Source organism: Arvicanthis niloticus, chromosome 27 (assembly GCF_011762505.2).
Source record: "Arvicanthis niloticus isolate mArvNil1 chromosome 27, mArvNil1.pat.X, whole genome shotgun sequence".
Taxonomy (NCBI): Eukaryota; Metazoa; Chordata; class Mammalia; order Rodentia; family Muridae; genus Arvicanthis; species Arvicanthis niloticus.
The window spans coordinates 8,151,255-8,174,614 of NC_133435.1; the positions used below are offsets into that span (position 1 = coordinate 8,151,255).

A 23,360-nucleotide genomic window follows, 5' to 3' on the forward strand; every position below is an offset into this window, starting at 1 on the left:
ATTGTTTTTAATAGCTGAGATACTGTAAATATAATTTCTGTATCCATTCCTCTGTTGAGGAACATCTGGGTCCTCTATGCCATAGTTTCCTTCTTTGTAAAATGGGCTGAAAAGTAAATCATTTAATCTATGTAGTATATAATTCTTCGAGCATAGTGAGTTTTAAGTATTCTAGATCAAATCGATGACTATGGGATAGACTTCACAGCTGCTATGCACGCTGGATTCTGCCCTTAGTCACATTTTCTCACCCAGCAGATTGTGTCCTCTGATCTTACTCTGTCTTTCAAATCTCACAACCAAAAAACAATACTCAAGTGTCACAGGGAAGAGAATACAATGGTTGACTTCTGTGGCTTCCAGCCTGTCACTTGCCAGTTCTGTGATGAAATGTACATCTGAGGGTGCAAAGGGGATCAATTATAAGTCAGTGTATATCAGACAGCACATCCGTGCTTTGCTCTGCTATATTGTTTTCTTACTAGCTGCCTTAATCCCATCCCCCTGGGAACATGCCTTTAATAAATCACATTCAAAGGAACCATTTCTCTACCTCTATGTCCAAGAACTTGATGTGATATCATAAATACTCACTGAAGTTGTTACCATTATGGCACCCAGTGTTCTGATCTATGAGCAGATGAAGTTCTCCATCATTTTGGTGGTGCCCCGTGAATGCACCTCACAAGTCCCATAGTTCTCCATACATATGTATTTTCAAGCTAAAATCTTCACTGTTTTATAAGGATATCCAGTAATAATTCCTGACCATATTGCAAAACACAAAATTTATACTACTGATACAGGGTTGGACTGTATAAGTTTACCATTGCATTGTGGGAAATGTCGAGTGGACGCTTTTTAATGTGAAGTTCAAAGCCTAAATTGAACCTGTGCTGCTAACTCTTGCACACTGTGGAGTAAATGCTGGACCCAGACCTGTCATCATTTAGAGTTCACAATAAATAATTTCAAAACCTCTTAGCAAAGCAAGAAATTTGGGTTGTGTTTTTAAAAGAGAAACCAGTGACCTTTACATCTAGACACAGCTCCTGGGATACAAGTGGCATCTATAGTGTGAAACATTCTGCAGAGAAAATAAAAATAGCTGCTGTCACCTAATTGGTGTAGTGGCACAAAACCCTGAGCCTGAAATTCACTAGCTCAGAGCTTTCTAACGTGTGCATCGCAACGAATGCCAACTCGCCACTGCCTCTGTTATAAATATTCCTTTCTATCTTCCATTTGGCTAATTTTGTTTTTAATTATGTGCATATAACATTTTACCTTGTCTTGGTGACATTATAATTTTAAAGTAGACTTCTAATTCTTTTGACTTCAGGCAACAAGCATAATAAAATTACATGTCTTAAAACCTAAAAGAGAATTGCTACTTTGTTCTGTTTAGCAGAGGTAACTAAATGCAATGTGACAATGAGTTTGCTTTGTGTTAGGATAATTTTATTCCTAAAGCAGATGACAATTTCTCTCTCAGATTCTGTAAAACATGTTTTAAATACCTCGATTCTCTTGGGATTAGTAACAAATAGGACACCTTTCTTGGCTTTGTTCCTCTTAGGCTATTTATTAGGAAAAACTTTTGATACTTGAAGAGATTAACTCTCATTGTCCAAGGCACAAGATGAATTTCTGTTGTTACAATGTACTGGGCCATTTATTGTGAACCAACCCTGCCTTTGTAGAGCAGTTTTTTCATGTTGGACACTCGCCTAAGTGGTTCATCTCTCCTGGGCATAACCGTGTCATACAATATCACCATCTCATTTTATAAAAACTGAAAGTAAACAGTGACACCCAGAATACAATAGGTGATACAAGATGGCCTAGTGATAAAGGGTAAATTTTGGGTCATCTAGGCAGATTGGACTTTGTACTCTCACACTGAGGTGTTAGCTGGTTGACCCGTGATTTTCAATGTTGAGGAGAATTAAGGTGATTATGAAAACAAATTGGCCCATTTCTGAAAGATTAACCTTAACTGTATTGTCTCACTTAACCTATTCTGCCTACTTTCAGTTCAAGTTATTAATAAAAAGACTAGTGCTTTAATAAACTAAATGTATACTTGTCAAAAAATCTCATGGTCAGAAGACAGTTAAAGAGATCTCTGAAATTCTGAACTTTATGATACTGAAGTCAAAGGCCTTCCTCACTATGATGCATTCAAACTTTGACATAGTAGGGAGAAGGAGGAAGAGTTAAGTGCTAAATGTATAATGTAAAACTCAAACTAAACTCTTTTACACACCTTTCCCAGACCTGTACTACATCTCATAATTCCCTAAACAATGTTTTTGTGCAAATAATTTCTTAATACTTTGTGGAAGTGTAAATATGTACGTTCATGTTCAGATAAGTATCCGTGAGCCTGTATGAGATAGTCAGATGACATGTTATAGTGTCCTACCTTAAGAACCTTCAACCTTGTTATCTTCAGGCAGGATCCCTTATTGACTTGGAGTGGATTCATCAAGTAGACTAGGCTGAATAAACAGGAAGCCCCAAGAATATACCTGCCTGTGCCTCCTAAGCACTGGGATTACAAACCAAACCACATCAGTTCTGTTAACGAAACTCATAGCTTTATTCATGGAAGGCAAGCACTGTACTGACAGCTAGCTCCTCAGCCCTACCTCTGTGCATGACCACTGGTGGTCTGTATTACAAAGCCCACTACAAATCTAGTCACCAAAATGGTGTTTATAGATGCTCTGTTTAAGAGTTCAAACTACCAAACCACATTCTCAATAAAATATCAATTAAATCTGTCTAATCAAAGGAACAAAACCAGATCACATGTAAGAGTATAAATAACCTGGAATAACTCCAATTTTAATGTCTCTCCAACACCGAAGAATCCATGTAACTGATTCAGAGCAAATCAAGTCCATGAATACTCTAATAAACTTGGAATGCAAATTAAAATATGTAGGCCAGCTCATGCTTGTGTTTAAAATTTTAAAAGTTCTCCAAACTGTATTAATATAGTTCAGCATAGCTATTTAAATATTCTGTAAACATTTATTATCCAGCTATAGATTATATATTGTTTTGGGGAAAATTGTGTTAAAAAATGAAGACTGAGGTTTTATTTTTCCTCATGCGCCAGGCATGTCTGACAGTGACATTCTCTGTCATAGCAATGTTACATATCAATAAAAAAAAAAAAAATAGGTGCTTCTTAGTGGTTAAGAGCACTTCATGTTCTTGCACAGGAATCTAGCTCTGTTCTAGTCTTCATATCAGACACCTGATAATTGCCTTTAATTCCAGTTCCAAAGAATTAGGTACCTCCTTCTTGACCCCTCATGCATTGTGTAATATATATATATACATATATGTGTGTAATATATATATTATGTATATATATGAATATATTATATATAATTATATACATAATATATATATTATGTATATATATATATGTATGTATATATATATTACATACATATATATGAAATTTAATCACATATCCATAGATTAAAATACTATTTTCTGGTCTTAGGTTCAGTCACAAGGGATACTGAAGAATTATCTACAGTTTCTTTTGTGATAGTAATAAGCTAAAATTCCAGTTGTTAACATCAAATCCATGACAGAAAACACAATCCTAGAAATATTTTTTTAAACTTATCTTTTTGCCACTAATTTATTCTATTATCATTTTCAAGTATCTTCCCTTAATTAAATCATCACAAGGAGAGGTTGTCAAACTGAGTAATGGAATTAAAGTAAATGTTATAATTAGTGAATATTAATCTGCTTATTGTTCATACTTCAGTGAATCAGTAAAAATTAATGCAAAATACAAAAGTTTTACAAATTATACCATTAAAAACTAAAAGTTATACTTTGGAATAAACTAAGTTCTAGTTATTTGGCAAATATTGAATCTCATATCATAGGAATAAGCAGAAAAGGGTACAGACAGACTGATACATTTGCTGATACATACCATTACCTGAAATTTCACATACACAATGAAGTTGAAGAGAACATAAAAATAAAGAAAATAAAAATAAAGTTGCTGATTTCTGAATCTCCCCGTTAGTGGCTGACAGGCATAGAGAAGCTAATTCCTGGGGGAGAGTGTGGTTATTACTTGGGCCAGTGAACTTTATTGGTGCTGTTTGCATTGTGATCTTTCCAAATTCTTTGACCCAAAGCTTTTCTGTATACACACATTATTAGAAAGAGGAGCAGTTATTTCCCAAATTGCAGCTATATTAGAAAATGCTGAAATGAATCACGTAAGATTGTTCTCTGAAATTGTTTTCAAGGACTGGAGTATCCAGTACATGGTTTCATTCTCCACTCAGACATTTGTTCCTCCGTCAATGGCACTAGGGCCATGAGAAATGAACACCCTTACCCCACCCGTGTGGAAATATCTGTTTACATACCCCGTGCATTTGGAGATTTGTCATTTAAATAACAATTTTATTTGTCAGGAAATCAAAGAGAAGAGCATCAGCTTTGATACTGAATGAATTGCAGAAAAGTATTGAAGGTTTGTAGTGTGTGAGAGTATAAACTTGGACCTTTAGTTACAAAACAAGCAGAGTCTGTTTGCATTTTCACCACCATCAAATTTAAGAAATGAAAATTCTGATGTTCCACTAAATTTAGTTTTAAAGCCACTGCTCATTGAGACAACTTTTCCCTGTGATGATTTAATTTTAAAAGAAGATATGATAACAGAATAGTTAGTGGCAAAACAATAAAGTTTTTAAAAATAACTCATAAGATTATTTTCTTTCACAAAATTGATGTTACCACATTGGATTGTTAACTTATTAACAAACTCATAAAAGAAAAAAAATACCCATATATTCGATCAAGTGGCAGTGTACAGCCAGGACATGGTTTTATTAAAGATACATATGAACTTAATTAAGGTAAGTTTGTTTTAACTAATATCTAAAATGTAAGAAAAGTTAAGTTGGCAGCACAATTCATTTGTGTGCTACTTTCATGCCAATATCTGTGGCGAACATAACAGGTATTAGATATACTAGAACAAGAGTTACAAATGCTGTGAGCTGCCATGTTGATGCTGAGAATCAAACCTGAGCTGTCTGGAAGTACACCCAGTGCTCTTGAACACTAAGGGCCATCTCCAGTCCTGATTATTTTAGATTCTTTACCATTTCCATAAAGATTCCATAAAAGTAACATTTGTAGTCCGTGTGATGTGCAACAGCACATGAGAAATTCTGCTTGGCAGTGCCATGCAGTGTCTGCTTTGCAGTGTTTGCCCCCATCAGCCAGATTTCCACCTCACACTGCTTTCCTAACCTCTAGTAATGACCTCAACTTCTAGCTCTCCTGGTTTAGATTCCACAGACTGGAGAGTGAGGATGTGCTTGGCTTTCTGGGTCTGCTTTGTTTCACTTAACACAATGACTTCCAGTCTTATCCATGTTACCACGGACAGCAGAATTTTATCAGTCAGTGGCTCAATAGTATCCCATTGTATATTCACACTATATATTTGTTCATTTGTCATTTGATGGCTGCTTAGATTGTTTCCATCTCCCTGCTGTGCCCAATCATCCTTCTCTGAATGGAAAGTATCTCTTCACATCATTTCATTTCCTGACTTGTGGGTTTGTAAGATCTTATCATTCTAGTTGTCACTATATTTGAGATGTTGCCATTCAGTTTTCCTTGTTGGGTGGAGTTCACATTCCTAGAAAAAGCATGTAAGAGCTTATTTTTCTTTCTCCAAAGCCTCAGCAGTACCAGGTGCATACAGTACCCACAGAAGGCAGGAAACTCTAGTCAGGTCTGCTGGATAGTTGTGAGCTATGGTGTAGCTGTTGAGAATTTAACCTCAATCCCATACAAGTACTCTGGACCCAAACACTTGTTCTTTGCTGATAATTAGCGCTGATAATTAGCTAGAACATTTTCTGTGTAAAATGCTGGATGTTTGTATATCTTCTTTTAATAAACATTTGCTGATTTCTACAGCCCATGTAATTATTGTTTATCTGTTTTGTTTATATGGGTTTTTTTAGTTCTTTATATATTATGGGGAAAACTTTCTTATACGATGTAAACATTGCAAATATTTCTTCATTTTATAAGCTGCGCCTAAGTTTTTTTATTACATGCTTCTCCGTACAAAATGTTTTTAGTCTGATATATTCCCATGCATCTATTGTTGTCTTTATTTCCTGTCCTTTGCTGTCTCAAAACAAGTGAGTGAAAAGTCCATCTCAACATTGAAGGCATGTTAGAGGAGACTCGGTGAAGCTTCCTAGACTCAACTAAGACTTTAGTTAACTTACAGCCTTTTTTTTTTTTTTTTTTTTTTTTTTTTGTGGTCACGGGTAACAGAGGGTATATTTGCCATCTTCTACACATGAATACAAATCATTCCCGATGCTGTTTACCAAAAAGGCTCTTCTTTCTTGGTGCCTGTCCTTAGATTCTCTGTTATTATTGGGCTATAAATGTACTCATTTATGTCTAGGTTCTCTGTGCTGTCCCATTCATCAGTATGTGTGCTGGTTTAAATGCTATTATTTTTTAGGTATATATTTGTATTGCATTTAAAAATCGGATCTAAAATAGATCATTTGGTTCTTGGTGATTCAAGGTGGATTTGGATAATCAGTGAGGTTTTAGTCGTCATGTAGATTTTCTGAATGCTACTGTAGATCTCTGATGGATTCATCTGTACTTTGATAGGGATTGTACTGACTTTAGATCACATTGAGTAATATTGAAGTCCCATCACTATAGATCCTACCAATCCACTAATGTGGGATGCATTTCCATTTCTTGGCATCTCAATCAGTTTCTTTCATCAGTGTCATAATTCTCAGTGCTAAATTTTTTCCCACTACATAGTATGCACTTTTTTTCTAGGTATTTCATTTTTGTGGCTCTTGTAAATGATATTAAATTCTTAGATTGTATTTCAAACAATTTTATAATTAGTATGTTGCAATGCTGAATTAATTTAGTTTAATGTAGTTTGGGGTAAAATTTGGGAGGAACATTTCTAAATAGAAGATTATCTTGTCCATATCCTAACAGAATTTGGTTTCCCTTCCAAATTAGATATCTGGGAGTTCTGGCTGGAGTTCTGGAATTGGGAGATCTCATAGAAACAACAGTTGCTGAAATCATTGTCTTCTTTAAGACTCTGGGGAGAGAGACTTGTTAACTTTAAGCTCTTTTATGTAAATAGCTTTACCATGTCAAGCTGTTCCTTCTAGATCTGATTAGGTTGGTGCTTTTACCATGAAGATATGTGTGTGTGTGTGTGTGTGTGTGTGTGTGTGTGTGTGTGTATGTGCTCCAGGAAATCTACTTTAAAGTCTAGAAGCTTGCATCTGGATTGTATGTTAGCATTAAGGATAAGTATTTGGATAAGCTAGAGAGCAGAAGTTGAGATAAAACACATACATCAAGCCAGGATTGGGATGGATTAAACTTCAAAGGAAGTAGAATAACTTTGAGTTCAACCTAAAAGGACAGAAAGTGTTCAACAAGAAACCAAGAACTTAAATTTATTAGGAAAATTTGTCTTAACACTTAGTATTTAATGTTCAGGAAAGAGATTTAATGTTCTTTTTAAAAGAAATTGTTGAAAATGGTAAAATCATGACTTGCCAGTTAGTATCAATATCTTTTGAAATTAAATATGATACCAAAATGTTACTATTTAATAGATATAGATATAGATAGATAGATAGATGTGTGTGTGTGTGTGTGTGTGTGTGTGTGTGTGTGTGTGTGTATTTTTAAGAGCCAGGCATAGTTAATACATAACAAAGTAGCACACAAAATAAAGACTAAAGCCATAGAGACAATTATGTTTTCTAGTCTCCCTGAATTATAGTCCTCACACTATAACATTATCCTTAAAGAAACTATATTCCTCTTTATTGTGAAAGGAAAGTTTGAAGAGGATTTTAAGTAAATGTTAATAGATAATAAGAGCTTTAACAGAGAATGTAAACAGAGATCTTAAAAAAATGTTTGACTCCACTCAATATTTCTATTTTGGGTGCAGGCAGGAAATCTAACCCAGTTTCAGGTGTCAGCTGAGTTATTGTACAGTTTTCTCCTTCTTGTCCTTGGCCATTGTGAACCGCTTGGGTATGTGAAAAAGAAAACTTAACTGCAGAAATAAAATCAGCATTTTTAAGCTCTGAAATTCCCTTAAGTCTGAGATGTTTAAAGGGCCAACTTTATGCACAAGTGTCCTAGCCTTGAAATATTTTACAAATCATTGACTCAACAAACACTATTAGTATAAGAACTTGTGATTCTTTAATCAGCTTTTACTTGCTCATTACTCTTTTTAAATTTCAAGTAGTGTCAAAAACTTAAGAAAATTTCAGCAAAATCTTGTAAAATGTATAGGTTTGAAATATTAAATTTCTGTAAATTAAGTGTGAATAACAATGAATTTAGAGGAAGCACATTGTCAGACAGGAGAGGTCCTTGTACTTAGGATCTAATTAGTACAGTGTATAATTTACTTATACTCCACAAACCTAATTGTTGTCAGTTCACTTAAATATTTCTAATCATTTCTTTTTTTATTAAAAACAGAATTTTCTCATACAGTATATTATGATTATGGTTACTCTCCCTAGACTCCTCCAAGATCTACCTCAATTCCCTACCTATTCAAATCTCTACATATCCTTTCTTCCTCTGTCTTCTTGGAATATGTATAGGCATCTGAGAAACAATAATAATAAAATAACAATTATTAATAAAATAAAAAACAATAATATAAATATGATAAAACAAAAACAAACCAGAATAGGACAAAATGAGCAAACAGACAAACAAATAAAAGAACAAAAGAAAAAGCACAAGAAACACAGATGTTAAGACCCACATTCATGCACGCAGAAAACCTATAAATACAAAATAAAAAAAAAAACTATAAAATATAAGCAGAAGATATGTAAGGTTTAAAAAAAAGACAAACTCCAAGGATACCACTGGATTTGTTCTGTATTGTCATCTACTACTGGAAATACAGAAGCCTGCCCTTAAATTTGGTTTGTATACCCAGAGCATTCATTGGAGAAACCAAAATTTTTCTTTGTGGTGGACTATGAGTTGTTTCCTTTGTGAGATAGCATCTGGGTATGGGATGGGCTCTTGTGTTCAGTCCATTTTTCCTGTCAGCGCTGGGATGCCATCTGACTTGTACCCCTGTTACTCTTTTGCTGCTGCCACAGCTTTCCTGTGCTCATCTACATGTCCATTCTGTTCTGTCCGAAAGGCCTTGGTTCCTTGGTGTTCGTGAGGTTTTGGCTCCTGAAATCTTTCTGTCTCCTCTTCTACAGAGTTCCCTGAGCATCAGAGGAGGGATCAGGTGAATACATCCCACGTAAGACTGACACTTCCAAGGTCTTTCACGCTCTATATTTTCCAGTTGTGGGTCTTGGTATTTGCTTCCATCTACTTCAGGCACAATCTTCTGTGATGGTGGCCGAGCAGGATTCTGATCTATACGTATAGCAGAATGCCATTAGGGGTGGCTTTATTGTAACATTCCTTTACCAGGACAGTAGTGTTAGGGTTTTCCCTAGATCATGTCCTATCTAGTCTCTAGTTTTTGGCACGGGTCCTATCTGATAGTGTGAACTTTAATTCCAATCTGTTAGTGGTTGGTTACTCTGACTACTTTTTGACATTATTGCATTAGCTAATCACCATTGTAGATCATGGGGTTTGTAGCTGGTTTGGCATTTACCTTTTTCCTCTGGTAGTATGCAGAGTACCTTCCAGTAGCATGAACATTAGCCAGTAGGAGTAAAGATTCTACATAAAGACCAGCTTGATACCTGTGTGTTCAATGACTTATGTAGGTGTTGTCTACAGCAATGGGGCCTTATCATCAGGTTATAGAAAGTAACCAATAGCCTTGGAAATAGCCTGGGTTGTTTTGTGCGATCCATAGGGTCCCTTTGACCAACAACTTAGATGTAACCTATTTCCAGCTTGGGGGTTTTATTTACTGGTGAGAGATGTCTACTTGGGACTTTGTCTCTCTCAGCATTTTAAATCTACTTGCTCATCTAGAAATATTGACTCATGGTCAGGATCACCGTTTTGAAGTTAGTTTAAAAAAAGAGAGAGAGACAGAAACTGACTTTTAATAATCCATGATAAGAGAAAGAAAGAACAAAGGGTGATTGAGAGGAAAAAAGAAAACCACAATATAAGGAAATATTTCAGTGGTAGATTATAATCACATGTTGAGTCATTTAAAAACTTAGTTAAGCTGCCTTATCAAACTAGTAACTTTGCAAACAGGAGGCTGTAGAATCTGTTCGTCCAGCTATAACATGAGTGAGTTTGAAGCCAGTTGAGATTCCAATGGCTTTGCCTTCAAATTCAAATCATATAACTGACATTATATCTGTTTGAAATGTCATGGTTAAGGCTTTGGTTTCACCATTCTCACATCTCCAATGAACTTTGCTCTTTATAATTGTCTAAAATGACACATAAATATATGCACTCTCCTAATTGCTCAGTAACTTGAATACAAAATCTTAATCTTAGTCTTCTGTTTATCACGAACAATCTTTTTTCTTAATTCTTTTATCATATTTTAATTATATTTATCTTGATTATATTTAGGACTGTGTGTGTCTGTGTGTGTATATGTTCATGTGCATGTAGGTGCCCAAAAGAGGCCAGAGAAGGATGAAAGATCCCCTGGAGCCCAAATTACAGGCAGGTATGAGACACCCAATGTGTATACTAGGAACCTTTTTGGGTCAGCATGACAGCAGCAAGTGCTGTTACTTACAGAGCATCTCTCCACCCCTGCATCCTTTTACCATGGTTTCTACATAGTCAGAAGTCCCTGGCTTCTCATTATCATCACCACCACTGTCACTCAAAAGCAATGTCTCTTAAAGCCAGCTCCCTGTGGCTGTGATTTGTACTCCCTTGCTCGCTCTTCTCATATACTAATCTGCGCCATTTCCCCCTCTTCACTCTGAAGCTGGAGAGACTGTTTCAAATATAATCCCCAGTCCAGCTTCAGCCCTACCCGTCTCCAGCTCAGTTAAGATATGTTAGTTTACTTCTTCCTTTCTCTATCTTTTTTCTTCCCATTCAGTAACTGTCATTCTACTCTCTCTCTCTCTCTCTCTCTCTCTCTCTATATATATATATATATATATATATATATATATATATCCTTTATTTTTCTCCATTACATGGATAGCTTCATTACAAAATTCGTTTTTTCTTCTCTCTTTGGAATGGTGCTTTGCCTGAGGTGATCCACAGCCAATATATGATTTAACAAATCAGTAAAAACTAAAGTCCAGCTATCGAGAAGTTTGCATAGATCAGTAGGATTAAGTGCACATCTTCCGTGTTTTCCTTCACAGTGGATTCTGCCATCTCTCTATATTCTTTTATAGGTTTGGGTAAAATTAACCCATTAAGTTGATTTAGAAGAACAAGGCATTATTTCTTTAACTTTCAACTTTCATGTTAGTTATCATAGTACTGAATATCAAGCATACCTCAGAATTGAAGGGGAAGGGAGTAAAGGCTGAGCATCAGGCCCTCTCATGACCTCTTCCCACAGCCAAGAACCAGAGCTGTGCTCTGAATAGAACATATTAAATTATTTGTAGATCAAGTATGGATGGCCTTAGATTCAAAGAATGTTTAGCAAAGCCCTTGCTGTTTGAGCTTTATCTGCCAGTTAAGTGATCTGTATTATTCAACAGATGTTGAAATTCTGTGTTTTCAGAGATCATCTATAGCTGGATCTTCAATGAGTTCCCTTCCTTCGTGGCAGAGGACAGCCGGCGGTTCATATCCCAAGAGACAGGCAACCTCTATATTTCTAAAGTGCAAACATCAGATGTTGGCAGCTACATTTGTCTGGTGAAAAATGCTGTGACGAACGCTCGTGTGCTCAGTCCTCCAACCCCGCTCACGCTGCGAAATGATGGTGAGTTACAGATTTAAAGGATGAGCATTTCATATGCTAAAATCAAGATGCATCCTTGGTGCTTTTCTAAGTACTTGACCAAATAACATCAACTAAAAGGCATCTACCCTATTTATAAACGCATCTCTTTAATCTGAGTTTGTGTATAATGCAGAATAAAATGTTGACATGAGTGATAGGAAATGGCCAAGTTGGTAAAATGTTTCTTGTGCTGTGATTCATGACATTGATTCAAATCCTAAGGACCTATGCCTAAAGCCAGTCACAGATTGCCTGTAATCCCAACTTCACGATGGAGAGATAGGAATATCTCTGGAGCATGCTAGCCAACCTACCAAAACAGTGAGCCAGGTAAAACAAAAACTGCCTCAGAATATAGGTAGAAACTGAGGAAGACACATGATGTCAACCTCTGGCTTCCATACATGCATGCTCACTCCATCACCCCAACACACACATGCACACACACACACACACACATGCACACACATACATGTATGCACATACACAGATATGGGTACAATGGTATTATGGGAAATGAATGATTCACAGAGGATAAATACTGATCATAATGCTACTTAATTAATTATTATAATGAGCACCTGGAAAGGAAAACCACGTGAAGTCCACTGTTCTCTCCTTCGTTCTTAGTGTCTGTCTGAAGCATATGTGTATTAACTGTATGAGTTCTATGGGCTCAGTTTTCATTGCATTTGTAGCTCATCTGCCTTCAAATTGAGTATTAAGCTTTTAATACTTCACTGTACAATTATAATTGTTATTACTTTTCCAATAATAGGAATAGTTGTAACTTTAACTATTCAGTGCAGCCCAGGCAGGTGTAATGATGCTATAATTATAGGAATTGCCATCTATCCACAGGATCTTCACATTTAAACACCTCATTTGTATTTATAGACATTTACAGTTAGGCATTGCATTAAAAAAGTCAAGTGCTCTATTGTAGTTGATATATGATATGCAGATTGCTCTGCCGTGCAACAAAAAATTATCTGCGAAGGCATTATTAAGAAGTGAACTAGAGAATGAGAATTCTGATTGATTTTAAAGTATTAAAAAGTATATTTCAGGACTTTTTATAGTTCTTCTGTATGCTTTTTTTTCCATGAGGCAGTCTCCTGTAGCTAAAGCCAGCCATCAAGTACTGTCCTCTTGCTACCGTCTGCCAAGCGCTTTCAGTATATACAACTACACCCACTTTTAAAATTCTTTTTAAAAAAAATACATACGGTTTGTGGTGATCTGAATGACAATGGCTCCTACAGTATCATAGATTTTAGTGCTTGTTAACCGAAGAGTAGAACTGTTTGAGAGGTTTACAAAGATTGGGAGGTGTGGCCTTATTGGAGGAGACGTGTCACTGTAGGTAGGCTTTGAGTTTTCAAAATCCAAGGTCTGGTTAAGACTCCCTCTTCTCTCTTTCTCTTTCTCTCTCTCTCTCTCTCTCTCTCTCTCTCTCTCTCTCTCTCTCTGTCTCTCTCTCTCTCTCTCTGTCTCTGTCTCTCTCTCTCTCTCTCTCTCTCTATATATATATATATATATATATATATCCCTCTTTCTATGTCTTTTTTTCTCTCTCTATGTCTCTCTCTGTCTCTCACACACACACTCTTTCTCTCTCTCTTTCTCTTGGCCTGTGGATCAAGAATGTAGCTCTGAGCTACTGCTCCAGAGTCATGCATGCCGCCATGCACCCTGTCGTGATTATAATTTCAGAGGATCAATCCCCTAATTAATACTTTCTTTTGTAAGACTTGCCGTGGTCATACATCAACTCACAGTAATAGAAACTTGACTAAGAAACTTATGGAATATATTGTTTAGAGTTATGTTCTACGGTAAGAATTTGCCTATTAATATGTATGTGTACATACACATATAAGTTATATATAAACTACAGAACACATAGTAATTCAAAATTCAGGAAATCAACATATGTGTATACACACACACACGCAGTATATAATAGTAACAACTCTACCAAATAGATTACCAATGAAATATCCCTCATAGTCATAAGAAACCCAATATTGTACAGCTGATAAATTTAACCAAAGGCCACACAGATAATTTCGCAGATGCATAGGTAAAAAATAAGAACAGAAAATAAAATTTCAGTAAGAAGTTACTTGATGTTGTCTAATTGTGCCCACATTTTCTATGTTTCTTAATAAATAACTTTGAAAGCTAAACATGAGACAGTCAAAAATCATGACCATAGCAATATTGAATCACTGATTATTATAAAATTCAAGATACTTAAGATGTTTTGAGATATGTATCCTTAAAATGTTCACTTTCAAAACAAAATTTACTACTAGGCATTGTAACCTGGTAGCGAGAATACCCACAGGTGCACAACAGAAGAAAATGAGTTCCTCTCCCTGAGACTCCATCAGTAGCCAATAGTTCAATAGAGAGTAGAGGTGCATGAACTCTCCCTGATCCATGATTGATGGTTGACAAGCTTAGTTAGAAAACACTGGCTGCTGTGTAATCATAATTGAACTACTGTGTTATGCCCAGAACATCGCCTTTAGCGAGCTTCCTCCTCGTCTTCTGGCATGTACATTCTTGCTGCCCTCTTCCTCAGCAATCCACGAACCTCTCAGGCAGTGGGCTAACCGTCCTGAGCACATAACCATCACTTGTTATTCTCATCATCATGAGCAGTGGTGAGTCTATACACCGCAATTAACTGCGAAGCAATGCTGCTCTGATTAGGGCTGAGAGTTACATCTGTCTGTAGCAATTAGACAGCCATGTCAATTTAGACAGTAGCAATTAGACAGCCATGTCAATTTAAATTAAAAACAGTAGTAAGTTTTCCTCTAGGGAAACTTACTACTCAACAATAAGGTTTTGACTGGGTTGACAGCCCAGGCATAAGTTCATACTGTGGAGCAGGTTTCAAACCCAAACGGAGACTACTCTGTTACCCTTATTATTCTCATGCTGCCATTTCACCAGTGAAAACATTTTGCCTGCCCCACTGGTGTTATGATTCTTAGGGTTGAGAATTGTGTAAGGTCACTGATGCCATCCTCCCACTCCACAATAAGCTGTATGTTCTCATGGCCCTTGTTATATTCAGTGGGGCACACACATCCACACAGCCACAAAGATATGACTATGAGAGAAAGACTTGTAGGAGGGTAGGTGATTGACAGAGATGAGACGGTGGTGACAGAAAATGGACGTGAGTTTAGCATCAACACACTACATATATGTGATAAACTGCCAACGAGCAAATTTAAAGTTATAAAAAAGTAACTGTAAAAACGACAAAAAAAAAAAAAAAAAAAGAAAAGAGTATCAGTAAGAGTTGGATATCCTTGCAGCGTTTCTTAAATGTCTGCTTTACAAAAGGGACTACTAGTTTGAACAACAATGATCAGATATCAAGATAGCATTACAATGTGCATAAAAATAAAACTGCTGGTATGGTGAAAAAAGAGCACCTGAGTAAATAAGAAAATAGTGAGGTTCAAGCCAAGCTCTGAACAATCAAACTTGCTTAAGAGAATTTTTAAAAATGGAAACAGTATAGAAATAATCAAGAGAATGCAGGGGGACACCAAAACAAAGCATAGAGTGTGTAATGAGGAAGCCAAGGAGAGAAAGTTTTGGTAGGATGTGGTCACATACCTGCAATACACAGAGCTACATTATCTGTCACCTCTTTCCCTGTGAGACCTTGCAGAAAGAAACTATCATCAGTGAGAAATCCAAAAGAGGGCAGGAATACCACAACCAATCAGCCATCTTGCTATAGTTGTGGCCTATAAAGGAAGCATGCAAGCTAGCAGATAAAAAGGTAAATAAAGCACTAGAATATAGAATAAGATTAAAGGGATCACAGAAAATGCTAAATGCATGTGTCCAGAAGAAGTCTAGAAAAGAACAACAGCAACAACAACAAAACAAGCAAGCAAAAAACCAACAGTCTTCCATTTAGGACTAGCACTGGGATTGTTACAGGCTTTAAGACCTGGGGCTGGCAAGGTGGTGAAGACTTGATGCAGTTGTAGCAGAGGGCACAGGTTCTGTGCACAGCACTGAACTGCCTATAACTCCTTTGTCAGGCAATCCAATGCCCTTTTTGGTCCTCTAATGATAGCAGACACACATGTGGTACATACACAATGCATGCAGGCACACACAAAGTAATATAACATAAAAAATTTAAAAATATGTACCTTTAAAAACTGGAACTTAAGGATGGGGTTGAGGATATATTTATTGAATAGTTTTGCAGAATAATTCCAAGAGGCACTCACATTCTCTAAACACAAAGCCTTTGAGTAACATGGAACTCAATTCTTTCACATGAATGCTGGGCCAATAGTAAACAACTTTCTTGTTCTGATACTTATATATTTACTGTGTAAGATCCTAGACCTCACTTGAGAACAGACCTTCACCCTCCAAAGTCCTCACTGGGTGGTAACTGCAACACCTCACAGGCAACCAGTTCTTCCATTAAACAAATGGAGAACTCTCTATCAACTGTCAAGCTTTTAAAGCACAGTTCAGAATAAAATTCCAAGTTAGCAATCGTGATTAAAACTTGCAGAAGTTATCCAGCGATTACAATTTAATAGCAAGAGGATTTGAAAAATTAGAAACAAATTATTATTAAAAATTATTTCAATTCAAAGGTTCTCTTATCATGATTTAACTGTTCTTTACTGTTTGATAATTGAAAAGCATTCTCGCATAAAGGATTTATTCCTGAATGTTTGCCCTCATGCATGTCAAATACTAAGTGCATACACTGAAAATAAAAATAAAGTAAGATCATGGATGAATTCATTGATGACACTACTGTCAGCTGCAATTCCCACTGGGTTTCCATCCTCTCCATGCGGAGGCAAGCGTTTAAACCTCTCAGTGCAGAGGCAGCGTTTATATTCAGTATTTTTGCAAGCTTGGCAAACACCTCTGTGGGGGTTTGAATATAAAAATTATATTTAAGCTGCTGTGACCATAGAGTCACCTATAAAAGTCATTTTAAGAACATTGAAATTTTACACTTTTGTGAAAAAAAAAAGTTTTCTAAAAATAATAAAGGATGCGTGGGTAGGCAGAAGTTTTTCCTTTCAAGTTCAAGTAAAATGTTACTTGATAAACTCTTGGTTAGAAAATGCATTGTGTTAGCTTGAGTTTGAAAGCAAAACCTGAAATGATATTTGCTTGTAGGTATTATATCTGCGTTAATTCCCGAAGGGCACGAGTGAGAGGCAGGGGTAGTGCAGGATGGAATCTTGAAAAATGCTATTGTATTATGAAGATAAGCATGTCTATAGAAAGCCAGAACTGGCCCTATATAACCAGAGCCATAAAGAATGAGCTCCAAATGATCATCATAGAGTACACTAAGGGCGTCCCAGGATGGTAGCCTTGAAGGATGTACCACTGTTTTTCTATCTCCATTTTATATTACTATGCCCTGTGAACACTTGCTCTGATGTTGCAACCTTGGGAAACTGATCAAAGCTTTCATGCCCTGTTTATGTGGACAGCGAACCTGTTAGGATCAGATATTACACTGGGCACTGAGGATAGAAAAGGGCCAAAAGAACATAGCAGTTGACCTTGTATGGAAGAGGAAGATGTAGCCTCACTACCAACACACACTCGACATGCATCCTAGCCTCGGCTCATCCCCCAACATCCTGATGAAGCCCGTCTCACACATCACTAAATACAAACATATCTATTAAAATCGATATGAGTGATCAGATTTTCAATATGGTTTACAGGGTAATGAATCAAATGTTTGTCTTCTACATAACAGACACCTAGATACATGTTCTAACCACCTTCCTCTGTCCAGTTTGTATTCTGACATCTCTCCCTCAAGCACTTTTGCCTCTGTCAACTTCCAGCATTGGCTCCCCTCCCCCAGGGTCTCATGTGTCTGTCTTCCATGGTCATGTTGCATATTGTCTGCTCTCACAAGAATTCTCACTCCAATTAGAAAGCCTTGCTCTAAAATGTGTATTCAACCTACATGTTTACTGCATGAGAAACAGTATTTTGCAAAATCATTGAATGGAACTAGAAACATAGTTAGTGATTAAGGGCATGTACTGTTCTTGAAACTGACCTGAATTGAGTTGCCTGCATTCACACTAGGAGCCTCACAACTCATAATTCAATACAAGATCTGGATCTCTCCTTTGCCTGCCTCAGGCAACTATACTCATCTCTATATATACTCACACAGAGACTCATGCACACACACACATGCACACTCACACTTGCACACTCACACATTTCATTTTTTAAATCTTAAAAACAATAGAGGTGTTAATGTAAAAAAAAAATGAAAACGAATGTGTTGCTGTTATAGTGATATAAAATATCCACATCCATTTCAAGGGGTAGCAAGTGTCATTGAGTTGTGATGATGACTTTGGTTCTCCCGGAAGATACGAAAGCCACATTTCATTCACAAGGAAATTATGTGTAATACCAGAATCCTTATTTTCTATTCAGAGTTTTCCTCTTTAATATCTACATGCTTCCTAAGGCTATTCCTCACAGCCTCCTGCAGTGCTGAGATCCAGGGCACACAAAGAAAAGTTGAAAAGAAGAAAAAGAACATTGATGGGAAGAAGGGAAGGGGGAAGGACAGAGGAGAAGGGAGGGGAGAATGAGAGGAGAGGGGAGGATAAAGGAGTGGGGAGAACAGGACAGGACAGGACAGGACAGGACAGGACAGCATGGGGAAGCGGTTTTGGTCCTTATTCATCTCGGTAGTTAGATAGCACAACAAAATCAAAATGCCGGTGTTAGTGAGGAGAGAAGGAAAGGGAGAGTGGGATCAGAATGCGTGGAGAGAAACAGGCTTATATTAGAGGATCCATCAGTCTCCACACTGGGAACAAACTAGAAAGCCTGCAACATACATACACTGTTTCATGTTGGGGAAACTGGTAGCTTTGTTTATTTAGTTTTATTGTTAATGAACTACAGACAAAGTCATGGGTTGAAAACATATGTTTACTTTTTAAGACAAGCAGTTTGTCAACAAGGAAATTATGTACAGAATTAGCTAATTACACTATCCAATAATCAACTCCATCAATTCACTGCTGGGCACAGAAGAGCAGAAGAGCCTGAGATCCATATGTGTGGATACTGCAGTAGGCCCTCAAAAAGAGCAGAAAAGGACTTGGGCACTGGAGTTGCTGTTGGTTTGCATTGTTCAGAACAGTTCTCTATGTGATTAAGGACTTTAAATGGAAACAATCCTTTTAAATATTTTAATGAGCCTCGCTGTAGCACGAGTGTCCCTACGATGAAATGAAGGTTTGTGAGGGTGAAAAAAATTTTGTTTGATAGTGGGAAGTCGGGTGTGACAAAATCACTTTGACTTCCTAAGCATTACACACAAGATAGAGTCTCCTTTTCTTTTGCCTTCCCCTCCTTTCCCCTCCCCTCCTCTCCCTGCCTGTCCTCTCTCCTCCTCACCCCCTCCTCCCCTGCCCTCCCCTTCTCTTTTCTCTCTTCTTTTTATTCTATGAATATCTATTGTCCTCTACTAAATCCAAAAGACATTTTCTATTCCCTGTTCACTGCTTAGAACCCTACTTTATAGATAGTTGCAAGGGAACATGAGAAGTTCTAAGGAGAATGTTTCTGTGTGGCTACACACATCTTAGCCATGAAGCCGAACAATATTGAAGCTTGATGTCAGTCTCCACAGTAATGTATGAACTTACTTGTCTTTTACTAATATTTTATTTATTTTCCTACTGAGTATCTCAAAACTATACCATCCCAATATGAAGCAAACTAAATGAAAATATCAGAAAGTCACTGGATGGTTTTGAGTGGAAGGAGTGCTGCATTTGTGCAGATGTTCTTGGCAATTGGTAATTCTAGCAAATCAATTTTCTGGAGCAGTCTTAAAAATAATTTAAACTTCTAACCATGGAGATAAAATTTTATCACACAAATCAATATATAACATCTTATTGACTCTCAGCATGTCCAGAAACTTTGAAGAATTACTTATTAAGTGCTTACAAGTGAGATAAATTTACCAAATATATATGTAGCAGATGGCTTCTCCCTGTTTTTCTACATGAAAACCAATCATTATAATTCAAGAAATAATTTCAAAATACAGTAAATCGTTTATATTGGTATAATACTGAATATATACATATATTATTTTATATATATATATGTTATATATATTATATGTGTGTATATAGAAGGGCGGCAGGTACACAACAGGCTGGAGGGAATCTTAGCAGTTTTACATGAAATCCCTCGGCTATTTGTTAGCAGGGACGTGGTCGTAGTAGTCATAAGCCTGCACTGTTGCTGCTCCAGGCCTTGTGCAGTTCATATATTTGTTGTGTAAATTCACACTCATCTGTGGAGAACCAATATTTCCCTATTTGGGAATAGAGTGGGCAGCCTGTGGTACTCATGCGTGGGGGATGGGGGTTACACACTTCACTCGCTGCAGTTCTAAAGTGCTCCCCAGCTCTCAGATTCGACTCCCTTATGTTCTCCCTACTTTGTGATGATCTGTGAACTTTTAGCTCTGTCTGCAGATATTTGAATAATTTGCATACAATCAAATAGCCACATATAGGTGTAATAAATAGGAATAAAATCTACCCTGTACCAAGCAGTTTGGTTTTTATTATAAAAGCATTCTTTTAATTCTGTCCATATTAAGCTTCATCTCTCTTATGCTTAATAGTATCCACATTATCATAGGGTCACTATGATGCAGGGGTATAAACTATAAACACATGGATTCAATCCAGGGAGTCAAACACCTCCTGAATACTGGGAAAGTCTGATAAACCTTCCACAAGCAAACTTTGCAAACTAGTCAACGACAACTGACAACCAGCTTAACCTATGAGACTATTCTCTTTTGCTGCCATATAGCATCCTCTGTCCAAACTATTTCAATAACTATGACAAAAAGTACTCCTAAAATTTATACTTTGCCATTTATTTTATTTTAAATAGCATTATTAGGAGACTCACCAAAAATCTATATGTTTACTAAATTATATTAGACTGTATGTTATTGAGGTCAGGAACTAGTGTAAATAATCTAGGGTAGTTATAAAAAAATGAAAATAGGAGGGCCCACATGAGATTTACCAAATTAGAGTTGCTAAAGCATTTTTAAAACATCAACATCTGTTAACAATCTAGAATAATATAAAATATACACATCAGTCATTTAGAAACTCCCTTCTGTAGAGGTCTAGGGGTTTGATTTGCTGCCTTCTCTTCTCAGGGGGTACCAGCATCAATTTTGGAACCAAAAGTACTAGAAATGGTTTTATTTGGAGGCTTTCTCATCTCTCAAGTGAACAAGTACTTCCAGGTCAGCAGGTGGAGGGGGGGGGGGCACCAGACTCTCCCATGAGAACCTTCATCTGGCAGAAGATACAGTCATCAGTAGTGTCTCCAGACTCTGAAGTTTGTGTGGCATAGGAAGTTCACCAAAACAAAAGGTAGTAATTAGTAGAAGTTGCAGCACTCACCAAAGTGGGACACTCATATGTGGTACTTCTCTGGGGAGGTGACTGGAAAAGGACTGAAAGAAGAAGATATTTTAAGCTCTGAATATAATGTTGACCTCAGTTCATAAATCCATAAAGAGTGATGAATTCAGGACTGGAGAGACAGCTCAGCAGTTAAAGAAGCTTACCAGGCTGTAGATGATCAGAGGTAACTTCTTGGCACCCTTGCTGGGTGGTTCACAACCTCCTACAACTTCATTCCAGGGAATATGATACCCTCTTGTGGCCTCTGCAGGCACCAGCATTCATGGACTCAGACACATCAATAAGTCTGGCAACAATGAAATGATAATGAGTCCATTAATATGTTTTATACCTTTGTATTTCTATGTTATGTTATGTGCTTTGCAGTTTGCATTATTTTATTTATCCCAGATAGTGTTTCTGAATTTAAAAACATATCAGCTCTTGGTAGAAAACTTAGATGCCTGAATCTTTTTCTGAGACAGTCTGGAGTAGAGAGGACAAGTATTTGTAATGTACAGAGAATGGTTTCGTTCAGTTGAGTGAGGTGACAGCTGACATTTTATTTTATCTCAGTAACTGTGACATCAGAGTCACTGTCACATGATGATGATACTGGTACAGAAGGCTCCTTGCCTATGCAAACAAAATGAGGATATGGCCACTCCCAGGTACAGTTTAGGAGATGGTTTTTATTGTAGATATGAGAGAGAGTATAGCAAGAGTCATCTGGAAGAGTCCAAAGCAAAGAGAGAAAATAGCACTCTAAATATGCCTCACAGAATGAACCAGGCATGAGTGGAGAGAGGTGGGAGGGAGCAGAGAGGAGAAGATGAGTGGAGGCAAGAGAGGGTACCAAGAGAAACCCAAGAACCAAATGAGTGTGTGGCGGGCCAACAGAGATCATGGACAAAATGCCAGGTTTATATAGGGTTCAAGAGCAGAGGAAGGAAAGCCCACAGGCTAGAGAGGCTGGGCGGAGCTGTGGGCATGAGGAGAAGAAAGAGGAGCCACAGACACTAAGAGAGCCAAGAGGTGCTAACAGACACCCAAGTTGGCTGTCCCTTTGAGACCAGACACTTTGAATCATTTTCACATTTTCTTAATTCAATAAATTGCAACATCGTTAGCTGTACCTTGAAGCACACACCCTGCCCTCTGATTTTCATATGTTGGGGGCTGTCCTCAGAGCTGAGCCACTGTGTAGGGCAACTCTTCTTGTCTCTTTGTTTGAATAATCTATGAACAAATTGCTGATTTTTCACTTTTGTATGTTAACCTCGTCTTAGTCTGTTCTGCTAACCGCGTGCCAGACTCTTCTCTGCACACCTAGCGAGGTGTTTAAAAATAACCTTAAGACACTATATGAGTCACTTTAAAATCGTTGCCTCCAATTGTCTGCCTCGGAATTAAGTCTCACATTTTGTCCCAGATAATTTGCCTAAAATTGAATAATTTATGTGGTATGTTTTAAGGTTTCCTCCATCCTGAAAGAACAAAGGAATTTATTTTGTGTTAAAAATCAGTTCTTGGATACTGAGCATTTTTAATGTATTTCCAGAAAACAATCTGTAATATTTTGGTATAGTTTGCACCACAGTTTACCACGATGAGATAGTTAATATACTTACCACGAACTGAAAAAAAAAACTAATTTTCTTTAAAAAAAAAATACTACAGCTTATATATTAAAATGAGTATTGTATTCTTCAAAATATACAACCTGGGTGGTAACTGACACACATACATAACACACAAATATGCACTCACGTAAACTCATAAATGCACACACTCAAGAAAAAAATACA

The 23,360-nt window shown here is 37.0% G+C and overlaps 1 protein-coding gene across 1 annotated transcript in view; it reads left to right on the forward strand.

Moving 5' to 3' along the window:
• The window catches only part of Cntn5 (contactin 5), a 1,035,258-nt gene that overhangs the window by 729,800 nt on the left and 282,098 nt on the right, over positions 1-23,360 (forward strand). Inside the window, exon 8 of the mRNA XM_076926087.1 lies at positions 11,789-11,992. Within this exon, the coding sequence (XP_076782202.1) occupies positions 11,789-11,992 (204 nt within the window). The remainder of the gene's footprint in view (positions 1-11,788; positions 11,993-23,360) is intronic.